Below are 13,063 nucleotides of genomic sequence, written 5' to 3'. Positions count from 1 at the left end.
TTACTGCTTTGACATGACTACTGAAACTAAGGTCTGTCTCCAGAATCACACCAAGATTCTTGACTTGATTTTTAGTTGTTTGACCCAGACTCAAGGTATGCATTCACCTTGAGAACTTCATCTTTGTTTTCAAATGTAATGACTTCAGTTTTCTCCTTGTTTAACTGAAGAAAGTTTTGGCTCATCCAACTGTTAATTTCATCAGTGCATTGGCAGAGGGAGTCAATGGGGATGTAGTCATAGGCGATAAAGCTAGGTAAATCTGGGTATTATCAGCATAGCTGTGATAGGCAATTTGGTTCTTTCTCATTATTTGACTTAGTGGGAGCATGTACAGGCTAAACAATAGTGGTGCAAGAATTGAACCTTGTGGGACTCCGCATGTCATGGACGTCCACTTAGACTTATGCTCTCCTATAGTCACATAATAACCTCTCCCTTCTAAGTATGACCTGAACCATTTGAGGACCATCCCAGAAAGCTCGACCCAGTTTTCAGTCTCTCTAGAAGAATGTTATGATCGACAGTGTCAAACTCAAATACTGTATGAATTATCTTTTTAATTGCCTAAAATTTGAGGATTTTCAGTACATACCACAATAGGTGATGGCAGGGTATTGTCTTTTATCACATCACTGAGTGGTCGACCAAACAGATGACCAGAAGCTGGTGTTATAGTTGGGCCAGGAGATGCAGATTGGACAGCCTGTTCAATGCTGAAGCCTCGTTTAAAAGCCCAGCTAATAAGAGACATCCTCCTGCTTTTCTGTTCTGCTAGGAGAAATGTATGCAAGAGAGGCCAACCAGATTAAAAAGAGGCAACATTTCAAGATATTGTGTAGGTGTGTTAGTTGTTGGGGTGGGTGAGATTTGAGTGCCAGAAGAAATGGGGTGAGAAACAGGTTGATTTCAAGCCAAATCAGTTCTATAAAGTATGTATTTGTAGAATATATGGCTTAATATTCAGCCTTTATTTTGTGTGTGTGTGTGTCTATGTTTTGATATAGGTGTGGGCTTTACTTTTAAAGAACTGTACAGTCTGTGGACTCGTAGAATGTAAGGGAAATCATCACGGAAGTTCAAAATATTATTGTTTTCAGTAAGTAAAATATATGATTATTTCATGCATACAAAAACGAGCACGAACGAGTAGTATGGTAGTATTCTGAAAATAGGCATCTCTCACCTGTGAAGGTGCTGCTTATTTGACTGGGCCTCAGGAAGAACTGACAGTGAGCATCAATTGGCAAAAGCGTCATCTGGCTGTAGGATGATGTCACTGCCTCTTGCTGCAGCAGGCGAATGTGGCTCATCTTAATGCTGTAAGGACACTCATGACCTGGTGGAACAAAAGCCCCTTAAAAAAGCTACTGTGCAGGGAAAGTATCAGATACTAATACCACAGTACTTTAATCTGTTAATTCACATCTTAAATGTTTGATTGCTTTGATAATGTGAGAAAAATTGATAAACTCTTACCAATTAAAGGGTATGGAGTTTCATCTTGTTTTGAACACACCCACAACTTGTAATATTTTATTCCACCCTGTGTACAAAGACAAAAGCAATCAATCAGTTAAATAAAAACAAGTAATAAAATTAATTAATTCATTCATTCATTATAGTTTGTGAGTTATTTAGTTAGTAGAAGTGCAGTTTTAACATACCGAAAGACCAAATTGTTGCAGTGCTGTGCCAATGACATCAGAGGTGCGGTCTGTGTTGCTGATAAAAAGAGTCTTTGCCTAGAGAGATATAAGCAAATACACATTCATTTACACATCAAAGCTACAGTACATCATTTTATAATCACAAAACAATCAGTTCTCACATAGGCACAGTTCCCAACATCCTTTGCACATATCTTGAGTGGAATCATCTTTGGATCATCGCTCTTTTTTTCTTCTTGTATACAACTAATTGAAAAGAGGGGAGAACAGAAATTTAGGTAAGAGGGTTTATTTCTTTATTGTGTTTATTGTAACAGTAGAAGAACTGACCTTTCAATGAGAGGCAGCCACCTGTCTTTCTCTTCTGAAGTGCTGTGCACACACACACACACACACACACACACACACACAAAACAGGAAGAAATCAATGGGTCCACTTAGATTGGCTATATATAGGCCTACTGTAACTGTGTGTGTCTGTGTCTGTGTGTGTGTGTGCGTGCGTGCGTGCGCATGTGTGTGTGTGTGTGTGTGTGTACCTAAAAGTAGCCACACAGTTGTAAGTTGGCCAGCCCATGACGAAGCTCCTCTCTGAAACAGTACTAGCCTCACACACCTCATCCACACAGCTGGCAGTCCACATCTCACTAACACGCACACACTTCGTCTGCTTCACCTGCATTACTGACCTGAAGAAGAAAAAACATCTCAAATTATTCCAAGAACAAATTATTAGAACTATACCATCTTACCACTTTGTAGCTACTATATACTACCATTTTGAAATTTGGGGTCATTTTGTTTGTTTGTTTATTTATTTTATTGAATACTTTTATTAATGAAGGACATATTAAATTGATTAATTAAAGTGACCGCAAAGACATTTACAACATATTTCTATTTCAAATAAATGTTGTCAAATAAACTTTTGAACTTTCTATGCATTGAAAAATCCTGCAAAAACTGTATCACAGTTTGCACAAAAATATGAAGCAGCACAACTGTTTTCAGTATTGATAATAATAAGAAACCAGCATATTACAAGGATTTCAAAGGATCATGTGTTGAGCATAGGAGACTTTTTGAAAACATTACAAAAATCTTACCGACCCCAAATTTCTAAATGTTTGTGCATTTCAATATTTGGATGACTTCTATATTTTAATTCTTCTCAGTGCATTTCCTCCTCCATACTTGGCCTTGGTGATGATGAGAAGATCATTGAAGAGGATCAGGAATCTCTCCTGGGTCTGAAGTCCTGTCTGCAGCACCACATTGCCTTGGCAAATGAGCTTCCTGGTTGGGCTGAGCAGAGACTGGATCAGGGCAAAAATGTCCTGGCTAACCTGAGATGCACAATCCCTGACACACACATGAGAGAAAAAGAGTACTTTAGTACTTAAGAGGACAACATTAAAAAACATATACAAAATACACAATTTCCCCATAGGCCAGGCATTTTCCCTTAAATGTTTGCATATAAAAAAAACGTCCAATTCATCAATCCGTCTGTGATTAATCAAAGCTTTTGACTTGAGCGCTCTTTCACGTGCTTCATTGATAAATTAGCTCAAGTGTTACAGCTGAACATCAGACAAAAGGTAGATTTCAGAAAGTACACATACTCTTCAGTCAGCCTGTCTGATGGCAGACAACTTTGTTTCTCTGTGTCACTCTTTCACGCACTCAAACACGTGCAGTCAGATGCTGGTTGTGAGACCACACACGGGCTGGTTCTGCATCATCTCTTCATTCTCTTCTTTCAGTGAAATGCAAATATATTCAGAAGCCTCTTGCATGCACACAAGCACTGGCTGTGACATTGTGCCAGAAGTGGGAAACAAACTGCTCACTGAGACTGAAACAGACTGTAAAATAATCTAATGGCCAAGCAGTCTCATATTTAGCGTAGGTTTACAGAATGCATCATTACATACACAGTTTTAGTTTTCAAAAATCATACCTGGCGACAGGTTTTGACTTTGTAAGGGCTTTGCTGAGAATAACAGAGGGTGCCGACTGTCTGCGCTGAGAGAAAGACTTCTAGAGAAATAATGTAATATAATAAAAGAGAATAAGAGATAATCAGCATCACATTAAAACACATAGGTGATCACAGCCATGCTGATATTTGGTTTGACAGCACAATTATTATTTATCAGTTATGATTATGATCATCGTTTGTTGATTATATCTTTATAAAATTTTGAGAAACAAAAAGCTTCAAAAATGGCCATTTGTTTATTTGTTTAGTTTTATGTTGGAAGAAGTTCATGAAGCTTAATCAATTAATGCATAGCGCAATGTATATTTACACGTGTTGATGATATTGCGTTTGTTGTAAAACCTTTACTCTCCTCCTTATATATATTTTTCAGTTATTTTCTCAATTGATTCATTTACTTTTATTGTTTTTAATTTTTATTATACATTTAAGGTTATATACATGGTTATGGTTGATGATATTGCATTTCTTGTAAAACATTTACTCTCCTCCTTTAAATATTTTTTCAGTTTTTTCTAGATTAACTAATTTACTTTTTATAGTTTTTAATACTTCTATACAGTATATTGGAGCACTGCCCACAATGGCTTTGGTATTAAAAATATTTTAAATTATTATTTATATAATTATTTTATTATTATTATTTTGTTGCCAACTTAATTTCTGAAGTTTAAAATGTGTTGTCTGCATCAATACAGCAAAATCACAGTACAGCTGTGTGTATGAATGATTCAGTACTCTCTTGTATTGATACAGAGTTGTGCTGTCCTTATCTGAGCTATTTTTATGTGCCTTTTTCAACATTGCACTCATTTTATTTACACTTTCTACTCTAGATTGTTTTATTTCACTAATCTACTTTTTAATTATTTTACTGAATTTGTTTTGTTAATCTTCATAATGGAGCTTTGAATGCTGAAGCTAAACCCTGGAAAATCATAGCTGTGCACCAGACATGCTGTTTTTCTGTTGAATCTGGTAAAACTATGTGATGTTAAAAAAACAAACCAATGCCATTATGCTAAATGGAAGAAAGAGTATGGCATGGTAACTATTTTTATGTAAATGAAATAGGCTACTTTTATTGGTATAGATTCTTGTGTTGTGTGCAGCAGTGAGCACCTGTTTATATTCCGTTACTTACGTTGGAGTGCTGGTATTCCCCACAACTTTTGGTTCGGCTTCTCTTCTGCCATCCTGCCTCATATAGTGGTCCCATGGTTAAAATCCAAGTAAAAAGACTGTGTGTAGGTGATTTAGAGGACTGATCAGATCAGTGCTTCCATATCATCATCATCTGCCTCTGAGTAATTCTCCCTTTGCTGCTCTCCTTCTTTTCTGTTTCAGTGTGGTAGAAATACAAAATCCAGGAGTGTGTTCAGTTATCCCGTCCTCCTCGCAAGCTCCACACTTTGATTGTCCACACTTTGAACAATGTGTATGTCTTTCCTCTCTGAAAGATGGAAGATTATGTCTGTGTCTCTGAGCAGCAGGGGGAGGATTTAAGAGGCGGGATCTCGGTACATAATGGGATATGGTCTGTGTGTGTATACAACATATGGCTGGTTTTGACAGAGGAGAGAATGTTTATACCTTGTGAAACAACTTTCTTTAATTATATCTGTTTGTCTTTGGAAATAAGACATTTTGACAAATATTTCGAGAAGAGTCTATTCAGTATTTAGCTATAATAATTCCTTAGGCCAGTTTATCTTCATACCCTGCCCCCTCCTTACTGGGATGAGTAAATGGTCAGACAAGCTTAAGCCTCTTTTCTCACCAGATGTAGCCAGTTTGATTGACGGTTGCTCAAACTATAATCATACTTTCCTCACTGAACTCTATCAGATTGTCCATTTTGTATACTGATTTTGTCCAGCCACAGTTCAAATAGCTGCATTTAGCAAATCTGTCTTTTGCACACACACAAAAAAAGTAAAATGTCAAAATCAAGAAATGAGACTATCATACACTAGTGCTGACCTTCTAATAAATTAAACCACAACCCTCTGAACTATAAAATAAAAAATGCTGTAACTATGCAAACACCAAAACTGAGATTTGTTTTGTTATTATTCTTTTTAAATGTATATAGATTTTCACAGTTCATTTTCAGTTACAGAATCTGAGAATTTTGAGTCTGTCACCCTCACCTACTTGATAAAATCCCAGATGCAGAAATGTGCACTTTGACCATTTCAAATATTCGATTATAAGAAATTAGTAAATTTCTAAAAGGCCACAGATCTAATCTACAAAATTAGATTCATGAGCAACATTAATGAGTTAAAGACCTATTCTCTAGTATCGTTTTGAAAGGTTCCCTTACTGTTGGTGCCAGTCATTCACATTTATCCTCAAAACATTCTTCAGCAGACATACACATGTAACATATTTCAATAATTCCTAGAATGCATAAAGTAATGTAATCAGGCAGAAAGAACAACGAAAAAGAGGGAGTTGTCAGGAATTAATGTGTACAAAGATAAAGAAGAGATGGGAATGTAGAGAATTTCATATGCCTATCTGTTAGTATAATAAAAGGGAAGGTCTAGGTTAAAAGGTGTCCCTACTTGTATGTGTCAGGTTGTACTGTTACTGTTTTGTTGCATTTTACCACTATAATATTTCCTAACGTGCAGTATCAGTTTGAATGTGACTAAGCTGTCACAAATGTAAGTCAAGTACACGAAGAATGCAACACAATGTTATCTTCCAAAAATGGAGAGCACATATACAGTAACAGCTAATATAATATTTATGCAATATAACAGCTAATATAATATTTATGCAATATATACAGTGCATATAATATTTACTGTGCTTGTTTACACCATAGACTGTATGGTTTACACACACATACATGTAAACTTAAAATTAAACAAGGTGAAACTAGAAATAACAAGATGGGTTTGCATGCACTGTACTTATCAAATGTATAGCTTGAATGAGGTCAGAGGATTTTTTTTTCTGTGCTCTTTTACAGCCAGACATGATTGCCAGAGGGCCTCTGCTCATTGACCTTTTTGTTGTGCAGAAAATGCCACACAATGAACTCCTTAACCTGGATCTTGATACAGCCTAGTGGTGATGGGGGATAGGGGCAGGGATCTTTATGCTCAATCCCAAAAATACTTCTATACATTCATGAAACACACACACACACACACACACACACTTAACCATTTCCAATAGCTGATTTTGGTTTTTATCACTGATATGATGGCGGTTATTGTGAATATATATTATTTACTTCATCTATGTTGAATTTTACAGAGTTGTAAAATAGGAGTTGAAAACTCCTAATAAATAGCAACTGTAAGAGTAGCCTACAGATAAACCAGTAATTTAGACAGAAGCACAACAACTTTTAATCTGTATTTATTTAGAATAAAGTTTGAATTCTAATTTGTCTGTAATTTCGAGGTGATATGGCTCAATCTAAAATTAAAGTGAAAAATTCTACGAGTCTAACAATAACTCAAATAGCGACAACAAAAATATTCTCTTGACACGAAAAGGCCAACGTCTCAAAAATCATAGGTGTTTATATGTCTATGTCAAAAATAGCCACTCAATTAAAAAGAGAACTTCTGATTGGACTATAGCACGAAGCCAGAAATGCGAACATACTGAGGGCTCTGATTGGACAAAAAGCCCAGCGATGGCAAATTCTGATTGGACGATTGGCAGTCGAGTTCATCAGTTAATGAAACAGGAGGCCACAGTAGTCTTGGGGAAAATGTCGGAGACGGCGGTTGCTTGTAATATCTGTGGCTCATCTTACACATTGCCTGGTAACAAACAACACAACTTCAACTGTATGATAATACGACAGTGTATTTTAAGTTTAAGTTTTGTTCTATCTAACGTTAATCCTACACGAGCACGTTTGACAACACGTGACTGAATGTTCCAGAAAAGCGTTAGTGCCATGGTATTGAAAAGCTAATGTTAATATTGTTCGTTGTATTAATCTGCTGCATTATGTTTTTGTTCCTCCAGAAGATGAAGCTGGGGGGAATCTCCCTCATGTGCTGTTGTGCAGTCATATTTTCTGCAGTACATGCCTGCGCGCGCTCCAGTCCCCGCAAAACGTCGTCACGTGTCCCGAATGTCAGGTGATTTGTGATTAACGTTAATTACAGCGCTGCCAACCTAGCGAGTTTGTTGCTAAATTTAGCAACTTTTCAGACTACCCTGGCTACTTTTTCTTCCAAAAGCACCTAGCAACAAATTTAGCTATTTTTAAAATTTATTTGGCAACATTTAGCAACTTTTGATAAGTGACTCAAACGATAAAAGGCGCATTTTGAATCTAAATTACACAAAAAGAGAAAACCAAAGATGCCTAGCAGTAAACACATCACGTGAATTAAAGTAGCTGCTATTTGCAATTGTTCAATTAATATTAATAATAATTGAATATTCACTTCCTGAGTAGCTTGTAACTGCAATTGTTGATTAGTTACTACGCTGTAAGAAAAATGGAAAAGGTACTAGTAATTCAATTCAAGTTTTTGTATAGCACTTTTCACGATACAAATCGTTGCAAAGCAGCTTTTAATTTTCCGGGACATTATCTGTTATCCATTTTCCATTATCTGTTGTAACCTTGTAACCCCAAAACACAAAACACAATGTAATTTAAAATGCAGGTAAAAAAAAAACTGAGAAAAATAATTACGGAAAATTCCTTCATATTAACATAGTAGATTGTGCCCTACTTTTATTAGAGTGTAACTTACTAACTAACTACTAATAGGCTACACTGCTTAAAACTATAATTGTTCAGAATGTGCCGTTTTACTAGCTAATAAAAAAAACTTAAATTGTAATCGTTCAAAAATGTGTAAGTGTTAAATAATTCAATGTATTTAAAATTAGTTGTTTATATTAATATTATATTATACGTTTATATTATTTTACGAACAAATCTAAATTAACATATATAATATATTTTTTGCTGAGATTTGATGCAGTGAAACAATTCTGCATCGTGATTACGTGATGTCATCGTGCAACGTGTCAACAATTCTGATTAAAGCTACGAAAGCCACCAGTCAGTGTGCCAGTACTAATTTATTGCACTTTTAAATAACTGTATCATGCAAATTTGCAAAAAAACTGCGCTGATATTTATATACTGCAATATAAACTATATTGTCACAGCAATAAACTGTATATCCTCATACTGCATATCCTTAATTTTTATGAAGTCAGTTTTGATGACTATAATAATTGTAAATATTTTAAAAAGGTAATAATAATGCAATTTTATTAGCAACGTTTCAGTCAGTTGACTGATAGGAAGTTCGATTGATCGGAACGTTGCTAATAAAATTTCATAATGATACAAATTTGAGTAGTGTTTGGGATTTATACAATGTTTGTACTTTTTAGAGTTCATATTAGACTTTTATCCATTGCACCTATGAAAGATGTGGGTGTGTAAGGCACTGTATTTTTTATTTAATATAGTATTAATAAAAAATGTGTAAGCATAAATTTGCTCAATTTATGACACGTATGTAAGGAGTACAAAAAGCCTTTGAAATTAACAAAAAAGTCTGTAAGAAGCTTTCTCGTCCCCCATTTTGTTAGTCTCCATTTTTGTACAAGTAAGGGACATTTTACGTTTTTGTTTTTACGCTTTAAAGAAACCACTAAAGTTAGCCTCACAGGAGCAAATTCCCCAATTTCAAGCACTGGTTTGCAGCTCTATTAGTCTTTATTAGCCTCTCCTGTGGAATGGGATTATTCAGATTGGTGTTGATGATGATGATGGAGTCTTTTGTTTGTTTTAATATAGATGGACACCAGAATTGAGGAAGAAGTTGATGGTTTGGAGGTGGACAGCCGAATCATTGGCCTCATCTATACAGCTCGGATGAACACAAAGAAAGGGTATTCAGCAACATGCAGTTTTAGTCTTAAAAACCAGTATATTTTTAAACATACAACTCTAGAACCATTTTTTTAAATGAAATATTGGTTCAATAAGTTAAAATTGAAATGGAAAATAAAGGTTACTGTCAGCAGGCACTCTGGAGACAGGTGTAAATCTCAAAGGTTTAAGAGCCCACCGTCATCGGCAGCCGTCCACACACAGGAGAATGCTGAAGGGGTACAGACACTTTCCACTTGTATGACTCTGAAGTGTGTTATGTAGTCTCATCTTTTCTTTAAGATCAGATTCCCTTAATATTCTCAGAACAAGATAAGAGCTCAGTAATGAAGGTTTATGTTTATATAGAGGCCAGATGTTGTTAAAGTTTTGGATGAAGCTCTTGGGAAAGCAACAGAAAACCTCAGTCAACTTGATAAACTTCACAAGGTACAATGAGAAACAGTACAAAATCTTGTATGTAGTCTTATGTAGAAATATGTGTTCATATGTAGGAATCATTTGCGTGGGTAGATTTTTTTTTTTAGAAGAGATGTTGCTGTGAGGAAACGTTAAAGGGTTAGTTCACCCAAAAATGAAAATTAGCCCATAAATTACTCATCCTCAAGTAGGGCTGGGCGATATAGCTAAAAAATGTATTAACAATATAATGTGTCATATCGTTCGGTATTGATAATTATTGACATTTTTATAATATTTTTTTTAAAACAAAGCAATAGAACAAAATGTTTAAATTTAACCATTGTATTTTTAAATTAACCCGATTTATTGAGACAAACAACAAATATTTTTTGTTTTAACAGTCAAACACGCAATAAAAATTAAACAAATATCTAATTTATAATGTTTTATATGCAGATTAAATAGGTTTTAAGGAAACTTTGCCTCCCGAGGGTGCAATGAGCAAAATAATGCAGCACATTTAAATTGTTAACGCAAAGAAATAACGGTCTATAAGAAAACGTGCGTTACGTCTAAATTAACTCGTATAAATCAAATATAATTTAGTAAATTGCATAAACAATTATGAACAAAACAGCATCATGTATTTATGCATTGCTTAATCCAAAGAGCCGAAGCACCATTCACACAGATTGCATTTAAAAACATAAAAGACGCAGTGAAAAGGAATAAACCTCCACAAGTTCGCGATGTGTTTTCTAAAAGTTTAAACTGTTTTAACATTTCATGGCAAAATCTCTTGTGTCTAGACTAACAAAACATTAAAATGCAACAACGTCACTTACATCATTATCACTGCATCTTGCGCGCCACTGATGACACTCACTCGCACTCCTAACATTTAAATGCAAATGTTTATTTTAAATTCGACTAATATTCATTCTTTATTCACAATCATCTCATCGCAGGCAGGCACAGCACTCAATTCAGCATGTGTTCGTGTTTGTGTGTGCTGTTCGCGTCACTCATAGCACGTGCCTATATCATGCGCTTTATCGAACATTTTTTTATATCGTTATTGAAGAAGGTGTACCGTCGATAAATATTGATACTGTTTTATTGCCCAGGTAATTTATGGGCTAATTTTCATTTTTGGGTGAACTAACCCTTTAATGTTTTTATGAAAGATTATGAGGAAAAAGCAATAATGGCTAGAGACATTTTTTATATTTAAAACTGACATTTTTTTTAAAAGGAATTGTCCATTTTGATTTCATGATTACTTGATGCCTCTTCAACATTATATGTGAAATTGTTGTTTTGTGTGTGATTAAGACTCTTTCCAGTGGTATTCATGCTCAACTGAGGAAAGAGAGAACTCGAATAATCAGAGAAATTGATGAGGCTGTTGACAAAGCAAAGAGTATTCTGCAGAAAAGGTACGTGGACAGTTTTTAGAGGCACAAACTGAGATGAACTATTCTGTGGTGTCTTGTAGGTATCTTTGTAGGTATCTTCAGACTTGGCAAATCATTTTTGTTATTCATTTTGTGGAATTTGTAGACGGAGTATTTTGGTGTCAAAATTGAGTGATGTGGATCTACTCTTCACGGACGGTCGGAAGGAATGTAAGAGAATAGAAGAGAGAATAAAGGAGCTGCAAACAGCCATCCAGAAAGCTCGGCATGTCCGACAGGTTCCTTCTCTGGAGACCTATTGCAACCTAGACAAGGTAATGCTGTAGCAGATTCCATACAGTGTTCTGCACAATGTTAAATGGTCTGTGTGGAGCAAACTCAGATAACATAAAAATGACTCCGTTTAAGTTTACTTTAATTTAAATCTTAGAAAAGAAATAGTGTTAGTAAGATAATAGTTAATGTTGCATTCATGCTGTGGCAGAATTATTGCAATAATGAGCTTTCAATTACAAATTCAACAAAGACATAAATGCTTTCTACTAGATTGAATGTTTTGCAAGAGCATATAGATGTGAACTAATATAGTGATTATACATTTTACCGTCGTCAACAACAAAGAAATTAGACTTTTTATACGTTTTTTTTTATTGGTAGTCGACATCAAACAAATATTTCCATCAGATATATTTCATATACTTTACATTTATATCATATATTCAGGGCTTAAAGTTCTCTGGCACCGTGCCGGATCTCCGGCGTGCAGCGTTTAGCTGTGGAAAAAAAGAATCCTACATTTAAAAAAAACGTATCACTTTCGAGTCCATGAGTTAGCCTACCAATAGTATGAGAGGAGCACAGCTTTCACTCTCAACCAAACTAACATTACTAGCCAATCAGAATTTTTTGCTCTTATAAACATGAGACGCGCATAATAGTATCCAACTGCAGAGTCGCAGCCCTGATGAATGGAGAAGCGCGACACGCTGAAAAAGCTGCGAGGCGCAATGTTCAAAGATGTCCATCTAGCGCATATTTACATAGAAAAACTAATTAAAAAGCAGCAGAGCTTTGTAAACTGCTCAGAGTAATCATGTCATCTCCATAAGAACGATATGATTGCCAGAACAAATTTACCGGGATTTTTGAAAAGGTCCTGTTCACACATGATCTCTTAATGGTAACTTACCGGTAATTTACCAGTGAAGACTGTAACTTATGTGTGAAAGGGGCTAAACTCTTCCTCTGCATATGCTGTGAGTTTGGGTTGCTTAACATTCATCTGGGAAAACAGTGTGCATTATTTCACTAGATTTGCAATGTAAATCATTTATAAACCTTTGCCAACACAGGAGAATACACTAAATATGCCATTTATTGTACATCGCAATTTCAAAATAAAAGTTTCTGAGTTTGCATGTGGCCAAATATAAAAATTTAATGGATTTAAACGTTGTTTGATCATGTTGTAAAGTGACACGTCACCAGGCCTTTGGCGCCCTCTGCAGGTATTTGTTATAATACATAATGTACTTAAGTTGGTTATGTTCATATTATGTATAGGCATATTACATTATGTATTTTAACAGGGTTGTTCAATAAAACCATGTTGGTTTTGATATTTTATTTGAGCCAATTATTATTGCCTCATCGTTAGTTT

General features: G+C 35.2%; 2 protein-coding genes across 4 annotated transcripts in view; one reads left to right on the top strand and one right to left on the bottom strand.

Annotated features, from left to right (window-relative positions):
• The window catches only part of arhgap20 (Rho GTPase activating protein 20), a 12,465-nt gene extending 7,330 nt beyond the window's left edge, over positions 1-5,135 (bottom strand). The window contains exons 1-10 of one of the 3 annotated variants that reach the window (XM_016454299.1): positions 4,820-5,135; positions 3,634-3,713; positions 2,865-3,032; positions 2,210-2,359; positions 2,001-2,042; positions 1,832-1,916; positions 1,668-1,745; positions 1,480-1,546; positions 1,187-1,339; positions 596-774 (exon numbers count right to left, since the gene is read on the bottom strand). In XM_016454299.1, coding sequence (XP_016309785.1) covers positions 596-774; positions 1,187-1,339; positions 1,480-1,546; positions 1,668-1,745; positions 1,832-1,916; positions 2,001-2,042; positions 2,210-2,359; positions 2,865-3,032; positions 3,634-3,713; positions 4,820-4,894 — 1,077 coding nt within the window. In that variant the 5' untranslated portion in view covers positions 4,895-5,135. The remainder of the gene's footprint in view (positions 1-595; positions 775-1,186; positions 1,340-1,479; positions 1,547-1,667; positions 1,746-1,831; positions 1,917-2,000; positions 2,043-2,209; positions 2,360-2,864; positions 3,033-3,633; positions 3,714-4,819) is intronic. The other 2 variants (XM_016454300.1, XM_016454301.1) reach the window with 2 other exon arrangements.
• Positions 5,136-7,361: 2,226 nt separating this feature from the next.
• Positions 7,362-13,063, top strand: part of rnf17 (ring finger protein 17) — a 39,588-nt gene continuing 33,886 nt past the window's right edge. Inside the window, exons 1-7 of the mRNA XM_016454333.1 lie at positions 7,362-7,472; positions 7,681-7,796; positions 9,488-9,582; positions 9,718-9,802; positions 9,932-10,012; positions 11,321-11,424; positions 11,549-11,717. Coding sequence (XP_016309819.1) covers positions 7,385-7,472; positions 7,681-7,796; positions 9,488-9,582; positions 9,718-9,802; positions 9,932-10,012; positions 11,321-11,424; positions 11,549-11,717 — 738 coding nt within the window. The 5' untranslated portion in view covers positions 7,362-7,384. The remainder of the gene's footprint in view (positions 7,473-7,680; positions 7,797-9,487; positions 9,583-9,717; positions 9,803-9,931; positions 10,013-11,320; positions 11,425-11,548; positions 11,718-13,063) is intronic.

Source organism: Sinocyclocheilus anshuiensis, unplaced genomic scaffold (genome assembly GCF_001515605.1).
Source record: "Sinocyclocheilus anshuiensis isolate Anshui unplaced genomic scaffold, SAMN03320099.WGS_v1.1 scaffold976, whole genome shotgun sequence".
Classification (NCBI taxonomy): domain Eukaryota; kingdom Metazoa; phylum Chordata; class Actinopteri; order Cypriniformes; family Cyprinidae; genus Sinocyclocheilus; species Sinocyclocheilus anshuiensis.
Note: the sequence above shows the minus strand (reverse complement) of the source record. Positions and strands in the feature narration are given on the sequence as shown.